Source organism: Labeo rohita, chromosome 22 (assembly GCF_022985175.1).
Source record: "Labeo rohita strain BAU-BD-2019 chromosome 22, IGBB_LRoh.1.0, whole genome shotgun sequence".
Classification (NCBI taxonomy): Eukaryota; Metazoa; Chordata; class Actinopteri; order Cypriniformes; family Cyprinidae; genus Labeo; species Labeo rohita.
In genome coordinates this window covers 9609932-9627973 of record NC_066890.1, presented here as the reverse complement: position 1 = coordinate 9627973, position 18042 = coordinate 9609932, and the positions used below count along the sequence as shown (strand labels likewise).

The 18042-nt window shown below is 35.0% G+C and overlaps 1 protein-coding gene across 2 annotated transcripts; it reads left to right on the top strand.

Annotated features, from left to right (window-relative positions):
- The first annotated feature begins 787 nt into the window (after positions 1-787).
- On the top strand, positions 788-16056 carry pex6 (peroxisomal biogenesis factor 6). Of its 2 annotated transcripts, XM_051095144.1 has the most exons (18): positions 788-2042; positions 3682-3851; positions 3931-4014; positions 4090-4195; positions 4274-4410; positions 5369-5480; positions 6375-6577; positions 6694-6880; positions 7081-7157; positions 7243-7375; positions 9449-9654; positions 9755-9816; positions 9909-10017; positions 11749-11865; positions 11943-12020; positions 12106-12245; positions 15006-15182; positions 15399-16056. In XM_051095144.1, the coding sequence occupies exons 1-17, from the start codon at positions 873-875 to the stop codon at positions 15140-15142; spliced, it is 3228 nt and encodes a 1075-aa protein (XP_050951101.1). In that variant the 5' UTR covers positions 788-872; the 3' UTR covers positions 15143-15182; positions 15399-16056. The 2 variants fall into 2 exon arrangements, with proteins under 2 accessions (XP_050951101.1, XP_050951099.1); XM_051095142.1 differs by having other exon boundaries at positions 15006-16056.
- The last annotated feature ends 1986 nt before the right edge of the window (positions 16057-18042 follow it).

Genomic DNA, 18042 nt, shown 5'->3' with positions numbered 1-18042 from the left:
GTGACCCTGGACCACAAAACTTAATTACCATGGATTTATTTGTTGTAATAGCCAACAACACATTATTTGGGTCAATTTTTTTTTTGTAATTAAGTATATTAAGTAAAAGATAATGTTCCATGAATATATTTTGTAAATTTCCTAAAAAATATATATATATATATATATATATATATATATATATATATATTTTTTTTTTTTTTTAACACTTTTATTAGTAATATGCATTGGTAAGAACTTCATGGACAACTTTAAAGATTTTTTTTGATTTTTTTGCACCCTCAGATTCCAGATTTTCAAATATTGTCTAATCCTAAACCTTACATTAATGGAAAGCTATTCAGCTTTTACATGATTAAATTTTAATTTTAAAGAAATTGACTCTTATGACTGGTTTTGTGGTCCGGGGTCACATATTTGGTGGTTTAAAATGCAGTAAAATGTTTAGGATTGTTTAAAAAATGCTTAAAGTTATGCCAAAAACAACTTTAAAATGGATGTTGTTGAAAATGTTAAGGCAGTAATACCATGATCTTTCACGGGGAACACACCAGAGGCACCGAAACCCAGGAATGATTTAGAAAATAGATTTTTTTCAGCTTGTGCTTTCTTTCTTTATCTTGTGGTTCATGGCTGCTCCTAGAAAACCTGTAAAAAAAGTTACAAACTATACATAAATTGAAACACGAAAAGTAAACGCTTTCCTGAATTAATGTCATTAAGTGCATATATTTATAGAATTGGGTGTCTAACCAATTTCCTATGAGAAATACAGCGGTTGTTCCTCCAGTTGGCTCTTGAAGGCTCAGAAAAGAAGTCTTGACAGTTGACGGTTGAGCTGTGGTTTCACTGCGCATGCGCACTTTTTCAACATGGCGGCGCCTATGAAGTTGCAGTGCCTTGATGACTTTCCATCACATATTCATCCTCTACACGTGCTTATCAACAAATCACAATTCACGGAAAAGTTTCCAGACTACACCGGCCCCACATACGCGTTGTTACTGTCACTGACGGACAAGCGCGCACCTTCTAATCGGGGCTTTTTGGTGTGCGCGCACGTAACGCCAGAGGAAGAGACCAATGTAAACATTCCCACGTGTCTCGCTGTTTATGTGAGTAAGTCTTTCCTCAAACACTACGGTCTGAAGGAGCACTCACCGGGAACGGTTCGTCCACAGTCTCTGCTGCCTTTAAAGAAGATTGTCATCGGTGCTCGGACGAAGCAGAGCTTTAAATGGGCTTCTTCAGAGAAGTTCTCCAATGGTCTGCTGATCCTGGCGTCCTGTCATGGACAAACTCTGCTGGCGAGACAAGGCGATGCGCTACTGATACCCTACCATCATTTACTGGGGGAGGAGGCCGCACAGGTGCAGCAGTACCTGTCAGATGTGATGGTGCTGGAGTGCACACCTGTCAACCAAGGCATGATAACAGTGGACACTAGTGTGGTTGTGTCGGATTGTAGAGATCTGGATATGACTAACACTAATATCACTAGCAGACTGTCTGCTTCCTCTCTCTTTGTGTCTGATTTCGCCCAGTATGCGAATAGTTTGAGTTCTGGCAGCTCTTTGTTGAACAGTAAAGTGTTAGACTTCAGTGCTTTCTTACAGGCTCTTGAATGCAGACTTGATGTGCGTGTGCTAGACGTCTCCAGTCTCCATAAACCCGGAGGAATTCTGTCTAGATTAGAGAAGAATGAAGCGTTGGATGTTGACAGCTGTATTTTTGTGAACAAGAGCTTGTTACTGAAGATGGGTGTGTTTAACGGGGAGTGGGTCATTGCATCCGTCCCAACAGAGAAGACAAAGAAGACTCCTCCGGGTCAGAGTCCTGTTTTGGGAGACCGTGAAAGCAGCTGGAAAATTCCCTTTAAGAAGCAGGGACGTGTTCATTTAGTTGCAATCAAAGCGTTTGACACCGTTAAACACCAGGACATGGATGTGAATGACAATGTAGGCTTCATTTCACCGGTTCAGTGGTTTAACCTATCAGACGGGATGGCAGTGCCTGTTGGAAACAAGACCATCAAAATTAAGGTGAAGACGTTTATAGTGATTGTGATAGTGTTGGTCAACTGATGCAAGTTTGTGTGAAACCAGTTTAAGTTTTAAAATTCAAAGTGTTTTTATCACACTATTACTGTTAAGGAAACATTGGATAATTTAAAATAATTTCATTAATTAGATTTGCCATGTGCATAACATCTGTTAATTTATTTATTTATTTATTTTTAAATAAAAAAAGGTGATTGGTAACCCTTAATTCCTCATTGAGCAGTGGCTGTTTTGCCATTGTATAAATGTTATTTATTTACACTACTAGTCAAAAGTTTTTGAACAGTAAGGTTTTTAATGTTTTTTTTAAATATTTTTTTAAAAAGTCTCTTCTGCTCACCAAACATGCATTTATTTGAAGTACAGCAAAAAACAGTAAACTTTTGAAATATTTTTGCTATTTAAAATAACTGCTTTCTATTTGAATATATTTTAAAATGTAATTTATTCTTTTAATTTTAAAGCTGAATTTTTAGCACCATTACTCCAGTCACACGATCCTTCAGAAATTTTTCTGTTTTGCTGCTCAAAAGAAAAGAGAAAAAAAAATATCATTATTATTATTATTATTATTATTATTATTATTATTATTATGTTGAAAACAGCTAAGTAGAATTTTTTCAGTTTTCTTTGATGAATAGAAAGAAAGTTCAGAAGAACAGCATTTATCTGAAATAGAAAGCTTTTGTAATATTATAAATGTCTTCAACATCACTTTTGATCTATTGAAAGCATCCTTGCTAAATGAAAGTATTAATTTTTTTATAATTTATTTACCAACAAACAATCAATTTACTGCAAGCTTTTGAATTGTATAGTGTATTATGTTTCAAAAGCTTTTTATTTCAGATAAATGCTGATCTTTGGATCTCTCTGTTCATCAAAGACTGCCTAAGCTGTACTCAACCATTTTAAATACTACTACTACTAATAATACAATTAAGCAGCAAATAGCATATTAGTATGATTTCTGGAGGATCATGTGACCCTGAAGACTGGAGTAATGATGAATGATGAAAATTCAGCTTTGAAAACACAGGAATAAATTATATTTTTAAATATATTCAAATGGAAAACAGTTATTTTAAATAGTAAATATATTTCAATGTTTTACTGTTTTTGCTGTACTTTGAATCAAATAAATGCAGGTTTGGTGAGCAGAAGAGACTTCTTTAAAAACTTAATAATTTTAAAAATTTGTTTCTATGTATGTATGTGTGTATCATATTTCCTTGTGTGTCTCAATAGTTATATATTTGCAAATATATAAACAGTCAAGCAGCTGAGATTTAGTAGACAGTAAATTATAATAGTAAATTGAGAATATAAAAACTTCTAAATTACACAAGCATTTTCATTTGTATAAATCAAGAGTTCAGAGGGTTACTTCATAACAAAAATGACTCATTTAGGATAGTTTATTTAGTTATAAGACATAATATAGGAACGAACACCTATTTTATACACATTTTAATCAGAATTTAAACAGAACTGGTTTCAGCATGTGAAAATCTTAATATTGGTCTAATTATTGGCCTGCTACTGTATGGTAATGATGGTTGGTCAGATGTCAGCATTCTATATGTGTAATTAGCATTTTTTTGTGCTTTAACTCAAGCAGAGGTGGAATAAAGTATCATCGCATGCAGAGTCGCAGATCTCCGTGAGCGCGTGTCGATGTGCAGCGCCGCCGTTTGCTAAAGAGCTGCACATTGAAGCCGTCATATCACCAGACTACAACTCTCATGGGCCCTTCGACAGCATCCTCTACAAACACTTCAGCACACCCAGGTGCTCACAGCTCATTTGCAAACATATATGAACGTATTTCCCTCTTCCTGGTTTTCCTGACCATTATGTTTGTTCTTAGGCTTGTTCAGCGGGGGAGTATATTGGGAATCCCGACAGAAGGACATCCTGATCTTATAGAGAACAGCTCTGAAGGAATCCTCAGGTGCAGGTTTATCTCCAGTAGCTGCCTTAAAGATTAAAAAAAAAACAATCCTCATGCAGGTTTTGTGTTTTGTAGGTGGCCTGTGCTGTATTTCAAAGTAAAGCGGGTGTGTGGTTTTTCTGCTGAGGAGGAAGAGGTTTCTTCATATCTGGCTGATAGCAATCACACTTCACTATACATGGTGAGAATTAAAGACAATCAGAATCTCATCTGTGTTCATATATGCAGATGTGTTCAAGTTTTGATTGGTTGTCCACAGGGAGGCTCCGCCCACAGCCCATCTCCCTGCTCTGTGCTGCCGAAGGGTTTGTCTTTCTGGACGAGTCTCTGTTCTCCAGGTCTCTCCAGCACTGTGGAGCAACTGCTCACTATCATCCAACCTCACTTCAGTGAAAGGTCTGTATTGTGTATACGTGACCCTGGACCACAAAACCAGTCATAATTAATCAATTTTAATTAATCAACTAATTGTAAATCTGAAATCTGAGGGTGCAAAAAAGTCTAAATATTGAGAAAATGGCCTTTAAAGTTGTCAAAATTAAGTTTATAGCAATGCATATCACTAATCAAAAATTACATTTTGATATATTTATGGTAGGTAATTTAAAAAACATCTTCTTGGAACATGGTTTTTGTAGGTTTTTACTTAATATCCCAATGATTTTTGGCGTAAAAGAAAAATCGATAATTTTGACCCATACAATGTATTTTGCCTATTGCTACAAACATACTCATGCTACTTAAGACTTGTTTTGAGATCCAGGGTCACATACATTATGAATAAGGTGGTTGCAATCCCAATATTTCAATATTAAAGACAAATTCTCATTCAGAAGTTCATTTTGTACATCTTCATTTTGTTAAAACAGTAAATCTCAACCTTTTGCACTACAAACGTCTCTGTTTCTGTTTCTCTGTCTGTATATTTGAAGGTCCCCCACCCCATATAGGCTAAAATATTTCCTTATTTCTGCTTTAATTATCACTAATTATATAATTACATAATTCTTTTCAAACTATTTTTATTAACAGAACCTGGGAGTATTGGTATATTAAATAAAATAAATGCAATTTCTTTTGTGATTCCAAAACGGTATATTCTTCAATAAAAACACTAGTTATTGAGGAAAAAAAATTATGATTTTAATTTACATGCTGATTTTATGTTTTTTATAGAATTTAAATAAAGATAAGAGTTAAATTACTTTAATATAATAATACAAATGTATTCATTTAAATAGTTTTAAGTCATCCTAGATGATGTTGTAAGTACTTTATCTTGTATTTCAGCATTGCTGGAACATTGGATTGATAAAATGTTAAATATATTCAAATATTATTACTTTCATGGCAGCTCTTCAACATTAAAAAAAGGCTGTTCGGTTCTTCTGATGGGTCCGAATGGCAGCGGTAAAGTTACCGCGGTAAGAGCAGCTAGCAGGAGGCTACATCTGCATCTGATCAAGGTGATTTGCGATTTCTCTACGTTATTTTTCTTGAGTTTTGTTTATCCACTGTTACGAGCATCAAAAACCTTTATAAGTTGAGTCTTTCATAAGTTCACAGGAAACTAAACACAGTTAGGTCTAGTGGAGTGCTAAGCTAACAAACGCGTTGCTCTAATAAGCATAGGAATACATAGAATAAATAAACACTGGGTGAAACTGTACATTTTAATCACATTTACCTTTTTTGCGATAGTTTATATGTACTGAATTAAATCAATGTATATTTTTAGTCCACATTTGTGACCCTGTACCACAAAAACAGACATAAGGCTCAATTTCTTGAAATTTAATTTCTTGAAATTCATCTAAAAGCTGAATAAATAAGCTTCACATTGATGTATAGTTTGTTAGGATAGGGCAATATTTGAAAATCTGTAATCTGAGGGTGCAAAAAAATCTAAATATTGAGAAAATCACTTTTAAAGTTGTCAAAATGAAGTTCTTAGCAATGCATATTACTAATCAAAAATTAAGTTTTGATATATTTACGGTAGGAAATTTACAAAATATCTTCATGGAACATGATCTTTACTTAATATAATTAATGATTTTTGGCATCAAAGAAAAATGGATCATTCTGACCCATACAATGTATTGTTGGCTATTGCTACAAATATATTTGTGGTCCAGGGTCACATATCTTTATTTTCTATGAGCCCTGCACATCAAAATTCAGGCCAGGATTTGAGAATCTGTTATTATTTTGGTTCCTCACTCACAAATTTGCCCAGCTAAATTACATCAAAGGAGCAATTGTCACAGCGCTGACTCATTTTATGGCCATGTGTAATGGTTGCCTTAAATATGCTGTTTGTCTAATGTTATTATATGAAAATGTTCTCGTTTGTGCAGGTGGACTGCGTCACTCTCTGTGCAGACACTGCAGCTGCGTGCGAGGCTAAGATGAAGTCTGTCTTTGAGAGAGCTGAGCTCCATCACCCGTGTGTTTTGCTGCTGAGAAACCTGCAGCTGCTCGGCCAGCCACGGGACGGCATTGAGACGGACTCCAGGGTCACTTCCACCCTCTGCCAGCTCGTAGCAGCTGTTCATGCCAGGTGAGGTGCCAACACGCCAGACACCTGCAGCAGACAGGGATATGGGAATATTACAGACATGCTTTTTAAAATTAAAACAAAAATTAGTAATCATTTACTGATTTGTTCTTCTACAGTGTAGTTGTGGTGGGCTCAGTGAGCAGCCAGCGAGAGTTGTCCTCAGATGTGATGGCAGCGTTTGTGCACCAGGTGGCGATAGAGAGCCTGTCTGAGGAGCAGCGCAGGACGATGCTGTCCAGTCTCAGTGAGGACCTGATGTTGGGAAAAGACGTCAACCTTGCCAAGATTGCCAAACAGACAGCTGTGAGACTAACTGGTCCTCCGTCTCATCTGTGCATTCAAATTGACCATATTATGTACAATGTTATACACATTCCTGATCCTATTGTGAACAGTTTATTTGATTTGAGCATATTATTTCAAGTAATACATGTTTAAATTGCTCTGCTTCCATTAGATTACAACGTTATATCATTATAAGCCAAACTGTGTTATTTCTGTAGGGTTTTGTTTTGGGAGATATTTGCGCACTCCTTACCAACGCTGGAAAAGCCGCTCACAGACGACTTCTGCAGACGTAGTAAGTCTTCATCTTGCTGCTAAAAAATTGTTTTTGACCACTCTGTCGAATGGTTTGGAAACTGGATGTGTTTTTTTATGTGTAGTTTTCCAGAAGGGGCGAGTGAACAGGAAGAGGAGGATCTGTGTGTCTCTGGGGTGAGCGTCACGTCTGAGGATTTCAGCACGGCACTGGACGTCCTACAGGAGGCACATTCACAAGCCATTGGTGCGCCAAAGGTACAGTTACCCTGTTTTTCCTTTTTTAAGTTTTTTGTATCATTAAAATAGTATAAAAGTACACATACGTTTACATTTACATTGCATTTAGTTATTTAGCAGACACTTAGTGATTTACAAATGAGGACAGTAGCAACCAACAAACCAATGAACACCAACAAAGGAGCAATAATACGTAAATGCTGTGACAAGACTTGGTTAGCCAAATGCAGTACGCATAGCAAGGTTTTTTATAATAAATAAAAAGAAAACAAGTAGATAGAATAGAAAAAGAATAGGGAATGCTAGTGTTAGAGGGTCATTTTGAATATAAAAAATTAAACAAATTAAAATAATAGAAAAAGAGTAGGGAATGCTAGTGTTAGAAGGTCATTTTTTAATTAAAAAAATTAAAGAAAATGAGTTGACACTGTAGAACAGAAAAATAATAGATAATGCTAATGTTAGAGGCTTTCTTCCGTTTAAAGGAAACAAGTAATTAGAATAGAAATAGAATATAGAGTGCAAGTGTTCGAGGGTCAGATGAAGACAGAATAGATGTTTTTAGCCATTTCTTGAAGATTGAGTTGGGCAGGTCATTCCACCAGGAGGAAGCAGTTCATGTTAAAGTCCGTGAAAGTGATTTTGTGCCTCTTTGGCACTGTAATACACTGTTCACTTGCAAAAGGCAAGCTCCATTAGCATACTTTTAAAAATTATTATAAAAATAATGTGCTTTTCATAAACTGAATATAATGTTTTGGCACACTTAACGGCATGTTCATTGCATTTAAATGTAAGTTTATTGTATTTTAATGCCTTTATTGTCTTGTAAAATATGGTTCAGGTGTACTGCCAAGCTTTTGCACTGCAAGCAAATGTACTGATAAGCATTCATGATAAACTTAAAATGAAGAGTTCATTTGCAAAAACAGATAACTCAGATAACTCAGTTTTTAACAACAGATAACTCAGTTTTTAACAATTTTCAAAAATCATTTTTCATTGTGCATTCCCGTTAACTGCAGTTGGGTTATTTTTTTATTTTTTATTTAAAATAACTAAAACACACAGCTAACCAATACAATAAAACACAATTAAAACATGATAACATAATAAAAACCATGATTTTTGCTTTAATGTAATTTCTATTATAACTTGTATGTTAAATATTTAAATATATAATGCTACAATAACACTAGTTAATAATCAAGTACTTTACATGTACTTTAGCACATCAGAATTTCTTAAAAGCATGGCAAAATGATTTAAAAAATACTTTCAAGTAAATATTTTAATTTGATATTAGTACAAATTGCACGTTTTAATAGTTCACTTAAGTGTGTTAAAAAACAGTCATGAATGTGTAAATTAAGAATACTTAAATGGCCTTTTATTTTTTAAAAGAAAAACTTTATCTACCAGGAATTTAGTTTAAGAGTATACTTTTTAAACTATTTGAATACACTTTTAAGTGCGCATTCAATACAATTAAGCACACGTCTTTTTCACACGGGTGAAAAATAAATGAAATAAAATGTATTCAGAATACATTTATTTCATGCTAAGTATACTACAAATACATCTACATATTTTGTACTTAATAAAAAATACCATGCAATTGTATTTTTAGCATACTAAACTGATATATTTAAATTCTGCTAAATTGGAGCAACTCATTTTGTACTTAATGCACTTTATTTGTGTTGAAGTAGTGCTGAAGTCCAGCTAAAGATATACTGTATATTTAATTGAGCTAAACTGAAACTATTGCAAGTATACTTTAAGTACACTTTAAATACTTAACGTTTAAAGACTGATATTATTTAAAGATCATACGATCCTCTTCAATAGTGACATTAAAACACATTTTAGGCTTAATTTTATGAAACATGCATTGTGCACAAGTAGTACTCCAAATAAAGTTTCATTATAATTTTTATATCAGTAATTATGTTAATAGACTTAAACTATACTTAGTTTACAAATGCATTTAATGTAATGTACTGTTTACTTAAATAGCAGTAAAATCTCATGCTTTTAAGCAGTGATTGTGTCTGAAACTGAGAGTTTGTTTTCTCTTCTTCATCTCAGATCCCGTCAGTAAGATGGCAGGATGTCGGTGGACTGCAGCAGGTTAAGAAGGAAATTCTGGACACGATTCAGCTTCCTCTGGAGCATCCAGAGCTGCTCTCGCTGGGGCTGCGGCGCTCCGGACTGCTGCTCTACGGGCCGCCTGGCACCGGAAAAACTCTGCTGGCTAAAGCCGTCGCCACGGAGTGCACCATGACCTTCCTCAGGTGACTACAACACTTGCCTTAATCTGAGTTCGAAATATTCAAGAGAACAGTCAGCGTGCAAAACTAAATGAACATATTGAAATGTAATGTTTGTTTTCAGTGTGAAGGGTCCTGAACTCATCAACATGTATGTTGGTCAGAGTGAGGAGAACATTCGAGAAGGTAAGAGTTTCTGCTGATTCATTTGAGCTGATTTCCACTATATTTATTATTTATTGCGCATGTTAATGTTTCTTTCTCTCTCTGTCCGTCAGTGTTCAGTAAGGCCAGAACGGCTGCTCCCTGTATTATTTTCTTTGATGAGCTGGACTCTTTGGCTCCTAATAGAGGCCACAGTGGAGACTCAGGAGGGGTGATGGACAGGTCAGGCATCACAAGACATGGGCAGATACTAAACTAAAAATGATCTAACCGCACCAGTGTCAATAGTACTTAGTACGCAAATGCTGCCTGGCTGTTATTTCCGTACGCTCTTTAGCTTTTTCTACTTTTAGAAATCAATTTTCATTTTGGATTGGATAGTGCAGTAGTGATGATAAATGCTATCATGCTGCATTTTCCTCACATATTCACAGTTGTTAAACCCGTTCCTTTCTTATAATCGACCACACACTAAATTTGTTTCTTTTTCATTGATCTGTTACATTTGGATGCACATCAGAAAATAGGATAAAAGATCTGCTGCTACTTTCGTTTCATTGCGACATCAAATACAGAGTCAGATATTGAATATATGAGCCATTATGCAGAACTGGTCCAAAGTCAAAGGTGGGAAACGTCTTGGAAAAAAATTCAAATCCAAAAAAATTGTTTATATTGGTATATTTTTATCTTCTCCCCAAATTGTTACCGAAACAGTAATAATAATGTAAATATAGCTGCAAGCAGCAATTGCGGGGCCAAGCACAAAAGAGGCAGAATGAGGAGCTAAGCACGGCAAGGAGCAACAGACCGACTACAACAATGAGTAATTAAAGCCATTTTAGGATGATATCAGTTGAAATGGCTGAAAAATCATAAATACCAAGAATAACAATATAATTTAATGGCTTATCACTTTTGACCAATAGGTGGTGCTGTTTTCAGATTGATGTGGCGTGTTCTGTGTGAGGTGACAATGACACACACAAAGTTTGGTGTCATTATGTCAAAGCTTTACAGAGAAACAGCCTCAGAGTCATTTTGGTATCATGCCTCAAATGTGTAGTGGCGCTGTACGAAAACGGTCTCATCTATTGACATGAAATTCATAACTTTGTGTCAGCACAGTTTGAAGATGATTTGAGTCAAATTTGGTGAAAATCAGACCAATGGTCTAGGAGGAGTTAGAAAAAATAGGTTCTGTACATTAATCCAAACGGTGGACAGGAAGTTCGGCCAATTGTGGCATAACTGGTATTGATGTTCTCGGCTTGACGCAAGGAATCTATTAAGCAGAAGTTATTAGCATTTTTGTAAATTTCTTTATAACTTTTGACCACAAAATGGCGCTGCTAAAACTTTTTGGGTACTGTCAGGGCATGGTGCTGAAGACACATACCTAGTTTCATAATGATACGTCAGTGCGTTCGTAAAATATAGCCTTTTTTTGACAAAATTCAATATGGCCGACACCCATGGGAAATTGGCTCGGCATGATGCACCAAATCTAAAGAGACCAGTTTTGTAATTTTTGGTCGAACCCTTCAGAAGTTAAGCAAAAATAGCCATTTTTCATCTCATGACCACTAGGTGGCACTGCACCGAAACACTGCAGGTTGCCTCAGGTCATGTTTGTTATAACACACACCAAGTTTGGTCTCAATACGCCAAACTGTTGCGAAGATATATCCTCACAACCATTTTTGCGTGCTTCTCGTAGAATTCATTTGCGCATTGCTTCGGTGCTTATATTGACCTATTAAGATTTTGCTTACATCTACATTGTAAATATATTTTTTTGCTATTTTATTAAAATAGGTAAGTAACAATTATATTTTTAACAATATTTACTTTCCTTTTTAATACTGTGAAGCTGCTTTGAAATGATGTGTATTGTATGAAGGCTGAAGGACTGCATATGACAAGCTAGGTTTTGTAAATTTTTATTATTAGGGTTGTGTCGCAGCTTTTAGCAGAGCTGGATGGCCTTCATTCATCTGGAGACGTTTTTGTGATTGGAGCAACTAATCGTCCAGATCTGCTGGACCAGTCATTGCTCAGGCCTGGCAGGTGAATACATTCAGATATTTGCTTCTCAGTTGTTGCCTTGAATAAAATTCTTGAATTCTTGCAATTTGTATTTTCAGATTTGATAAGCTGGTGTATGTGGGTGTGAATGAAGACCGAGAGTCGCAGCTGCAGGTTCTGAAGGCAATCTTGCGCAAGTGAGTGTGTTCATTATGACGCTCGTTTCTCTCAGTGCTGGAGTGTGTTATTGCTGCTGACTCTCTGCTGGTGGTCTGGTTGAAGGTTTAAGGTGGACCCCAGTGTGTGTCTGTCGGAGATCGTGGAGTCCTGTCCTCCTCAACTGACCGGAGCCGATCTGTATGCGCTCTGCTCGGATGCCATGATGTGTGCCGTCAAGAGGAAGATTTCACGCATCGCTGAAGGTATGGGGAGAAATTAACCAGTGAAGGATGAACTGGCTTTTTTTGATTATGTGACCCAGGGGTGAGTGACCATGTCAAACTAAATGCCAAATGTTACAGAAAATGTCACTATCACGGTTACTTCAGTCCCTCGGAGCAATAAGGAGTGCTTGTTTGTTGGTCATTACACACAAAAATTAATGTTTTGGTGAAAATGCACTCAGACCTCTTTATATAAAACCAATCTTGGGATGTTGCCTTTGAAGGAGCATGCTATGACGTATTTGGGACTTGATTGTTATCTATTTTTATTGGTGCTAAATTATTATGAAACATTTCTTATTAGCAATGTTGAAAACAGTTTCTTCTTTTTTTTCTCTCAGGCATTCTTTGATAAATATAAAGTTCACAATTATGCTTTTATAAACTCAGCTTTGCATCACAGAAATAATGATACTCACTGAATGAAAAATATTAAAAAGCTAATTGCAATTTTTGTATCTCACAATTCTTTTTTTTTTTTTTTTTTTTACAATTGCAAACTTTTTTTTTCACAATTGCATGATAAAAACTCACAATTCTGACCGTTGTGAGATATACAGTCGTGGCCAAAAATATCAGCACCCTTGCAGTTCTGTCAGAAAATGCAACACTTCTCTCAGAAAATAGTTCCAATTGCAAATGTTGTGGTATTCACATGCTTATTGTTTTTGTTTGCACTGCAACAACACAAAAAAACAGAAGAGAAGTCAAAATTGATCAGATTTCACACGGAACTTTGGACAAAATTATTGGCACAAATTGTAAGAAATAATTGCTCTTTGAGCGTGTGATGCTCCTGTAATTTGTATTTAGACACACCTGTGGCAAGTAACAGGTGTGGGCAATATAGTAATCACACTTGCAACCAGTTAAAATAGAGAAAAGTTGACTCAACCTTTATGTTGTGTGTCACACTGAGCATGGAGAAAAGAAAGAAGTGTAAAAAGTTGTCTGGATTTGAGAGAAAAAAAATGTGGAAAAACATGGACAATTTCAAAGCTACAAGTCCATCTCCAGAGATCTTAATGTTCCTGTGTCCACTGAGTGCAATATCATCAAGAGGTTTACAGCCCATGGCACTGTAGCTAACCTCCCTGGACGTGGACGGAAGAGTAAAATTATTGAAAAATTACAATGAAGGATTGTTTTGAATGGTGGATAAAGAACCCTGATTAACTTCCAAACAAATTCAAGCTGATCTGCAGACACAAGGTACAACAGTGTCAGCTCACACTATCCGTCGAAAAGGAAAGCTATGGTAGGAGACCCAGGAGGACACCACTGCTGACACAAAGGCATAAAAAAGCAAGACTGGAGTTTGACAAAACTTATGTGACAAAACCACAATACTTCTTGGTAAAAGACATCATGGCACCGTTTACAGAAAAAGAAATGAGGCCTTCAAAGAAAAGAACACAGTCCCTACAGTCAAACATGGTGGAGGTTCAAAGATGTTTTGGGGTTGCTTTGCTGAAGACATCCTTCAAATCTGAATGCCCTGGAGCAGTTTGCAAAAGAACAGAGGTCCAAAATTCCAGTAGAGAGGTGTAAGAAACTCATTCGTGGTTACAGGAAGCGATTGATTTCAGTTATTTTTTCCAAAGGGGGTGCTATCAAATATTAAATTAAAGGTGCCAATATTTTTGTCCAGTGCATTTTTTTGGGTTCTGTGTGGAATTGTATTAGGTTTGACTTTTTTTTCTTAGTTTTTTTTGTGTTGTTCCAATGCAAACAAAAAAAAAATAAAATAAATAAACATGTGAGTAGCAAAACATTTGCAACTGCAACAATTTCTGAGAGAAGGGTTGCATTTTCTTGACAGAATTGCAAGGGTGCTGATATTTTTTGCTATGACTGTACTTGCAGTTCTGAGAAATGAAGTCAGAATTGCATGATACAGATTTCACAATTCAGATTTTTTTCTCACAATCCTAACTTTTCTCCCAAATGCGAGTTTATATCTCACAGTTCTGAGGATAAAGTCAGAATTGCAAGAAAAAAATCTGAATTGCAAGATATGAACTCAAAATTGCACGAAAAGTCAGAATTGCCAGATACAAACTTGCATTTCCAAGAAAAAAAGTCAGAATTGCAATTCTGATTTCATAACTTGCAATTGTTAGTTCTAAAAGATAGCCACAATAGTCATTCTTGGGACAATTTTAATGAACTTTTTTGATCCACTTCAAATGTTGACTACTATGTTATTACATGTAATAATATGTCTAATTATTAGTAGTAGTAGCAGTAGTAGTAATCGTAGTATTTGTTAATAAGTGAATAAGCTGTGTAGAAACTTAAAAACACAAGAAGTCATCTTTAAATGCATTCAGTCAGTCAGCATGTTTAAACATTTACTTAAGTGCAAATATTTGCAATATATTAAGAAGCAAAATATCAAAACAGTGTTGTGCTTTTGACAGTTCTGCAGCTGAGATCTTTATTGGTTAAACGTTTGGAGGATGGAGATATGTCTAAACCAAGATGAAATGAAAAGTTACATTTTATGCATGAAACCCATGTGTCCACATTCCAGCTACTCGCTCTGAACCTATACGCAAGTACGTGAACGCAAATACGGTGCACCCCTGTACGGTTTCATACCCGTGTTCACGTGTGCGTTTGTCTGCTTGAGTAGAGGATTTTTCTCGTATGACTCTTTTTCAGTCTCTCCGCTTCTTTCTCAATGTCCACACTACTTTCCTTAATTCTTTCTTCGTCTCTGTGTCTGTGATGCAGGTGTGGATTCAGAGCTCAGCGCTCTGACTCTGTGTTCAGAAGACTTCAGACAGGCTCTTTCAGGCCTTCAGCCGTCCGTCTCCGAGCAGCAGCTCAACAGATACAAGCTCATCCAGCAGAAATTCACCTCAAAATAACATCCAAAACACTCTCCCATCTGAAATCCCTTCTCTGATGGTAACTCGCTAAACCTTCTCTAATACGTGTCCTAACCAGACCCAGTGTGATGAAGCTAATCTCAGCAGTCTTTTGACTGTGTCATGTTGCACAGCATTTTCACTATCATTGTGAACAGACGTATTGAACAAGACACTTTACGCATCACATCTGGTTAGGACACAGTAAGAAAAGAAATACGTCAAACCTGCTCATGTTTACTTTCTTATCCCGCAGGATTTCTTTGCATCTTCTAAAATAGGTTTCAGATTTAATGCATGAATGGAAATCAGTCAGGCTGAAAAATGCAGAATCAGATGCCATTGACTTCCTGCGAAGAAATTAGCTTAAATATAATAAAAGCTGATTTCTAACTAGCACTGCAAAAACTACGACTAAAGTTCACAGCTAAACTCACAACTTCAGCTACACAGTGTGAGTTAATAGGCTTGTGAGTGTGTATGTTAAGAGCACTTAATTACACCGTTTTCCATAAATGTGAAGTGAAATTGCTTATACAAAATAGAAAAACTCCATTAAATCATCCTCAGGGCTTTGATTTTAACATACTGGCATGCATCGGTCCCACTTTATATTAAGTGCTTAGTTTTGGTTCATTTAATTGTTAATTAATTTGCTATGCAAATGTTAAAAAGAGCTGATATCAGTGGTTTGATTTATGTCTAGAAATGTTAATGAGATAATTATTATTTTTTTAGAATGTTAATATTTTTCTGGTTTTATAACTGTGTAATTACTACTTCATTACTATGTTGTTACGGCATATATAACACAAAGGACAAATGGGACGACTTAATATAAAGTGTTACCTTGTTTATTCAAAGAATTACTAAAAAGAATATTTAAATCCTCTGAAATTAAACGTATGCGATTCTTCAAACGAATCTGTGTGTCTGCTTTGACATAGTAGCTAAAGATAGAAGACAATATGAACACAAAGACAATTGTTCAAAAGAGAAAATAAGTTTCAAACTGTGCAAGCATGTATTTTGACTCGTTGTGTTGTAGCTTGTTGCTGGAAGTTACTGGATTTATGGGTGAATCTCATAAAAGATGTCAAGAAATGTTTGAGTCCTATTTCACCAAAATCTATGATGTCATTTTAGTGCCAAGTTAAAAAAAAAAAAAGAGATTAAAGTTGTAATATTTTAAGTATAAAGTTAAAATATTTTGAGAATACAGTTGAAATTATGAGAATAAAGTCGAAATGTTTTGAGAATAAAGTCGTAATGTTTCAAGAATTAAGTCAAAATATTTTGACCATAAAGTCGAAATGTTTTGAGAATAAAGTTGAAATATTTTGAGCATAAAGTCGAAATGTTTTGAGAATAAAGTCGAAATGTTTTGAGAATAAAGTCGAAATGTTTTGAGAATAAATTCGAAATGTTTTGAGAATAAAGTTTAAATGTTTAGAGAATAAAGTCATAATTTTGAGAATAAAGTTGAAATCTTTAAAGAATAAAGTCGAGATCTTTTGAAAATAAAGTCAAGATCTTTCGAGAATAAAGTTCGAGATCTTTCGAGAATAAAGTTCGAGATCTTTCGAGAATAAAGTCGAGATCTTTCAAGGATGAAATTCTTTCGAGAATAAAGTTCGAGATCTTTCGAGAATGAAGTTCTTTCGAGAATACAGTTCGAGATCTTTCGAGAATAAAGTTGAGATCTTTCGAGAATAAAGTCGAGATCTTTTGAGAATAAAGTCGAGATCTTTTGAGAATAAAGTTGAAACTATGAGATTTAGATCTTAGCAATGAAAGTTAAAATATTTTGCGCTTACAGATGGCCTGGATTGGGAGAAGTTGCCAGGCCACCGGAATTTATTAAAATACATGTGAGATTATTAGGAAAACTCATACCATGTTTTATACTCACAAGGACAGTATGCTTGGAAATAATATTTCACGTGTACATTTGCATTCATTATTTGTAGTGCGCCAGCCACCCAATAATAGCAATAAGCTTTGTGCCTTTGGTACTTTTAATATATAACAATGTCTCAGCTTTCAAAATCTGTATTGTTTTTTTGGTTTTTTTTTTTGAGGTATATAAGTGACTGTTCACAACCTGTTTTATTAATGGTATAGTACAGTAAATGATTGGACATAATATTTAACGTCTTCCGTTCATTATTTGTAGCGCGCCAGCCACCCAGTAATCACAATCATTTTGTGTTTTGTTGCTTTTAATATAACACAGCTCAGCTTTCAAATTCTGTCAGTTTTATCACAAAATGCAAATAATAAATGTGTTTTTCCTTAAGTTAAGTTTGTAGCACCATATATACATGAAGGAACATCAGAAGGAATATAAGAAAAAAAAAAACAATATAGCCTATCTTAATGAAACAAATGTCTCATTGCAATCAGAAAGATGACTGATGGTGCTTAAACTGAGGTGAATACAATGATCTGTCATGCCACATTAAAGAACATGAAAAACACATTATTGCAATAGACATATTGTTTATATTTCACTATAAAACAGACAGATTTCGAAAGCTAAGGCTTTGGAACTTTCATTTGCATGCGCAATAGGCTAGAATATACTCTCAAAATATTATAACTTTAATCTCGTAATTTACGTAAAATTACATAATTAATTCTTGTAATTTTGACTTTATTCTCTAAATATTTAAACTTTATTCTCTAAAAATTTTAATTTTATTCTCATTACTTCAACTTTATTCTTGTAATTCCAATATTATTCTCTAAATATTACGACTTTAATCCCATAATATTACACTGTAAAACACACAAAAAAAAACACAATTTGTTGAGTTAACTTAAAATAATTTGTTACCCTGCTGCTTTAAAATGTTAGGTTCATTAAACTCAAATAAGTTTAGTTGTAATAAGTGACA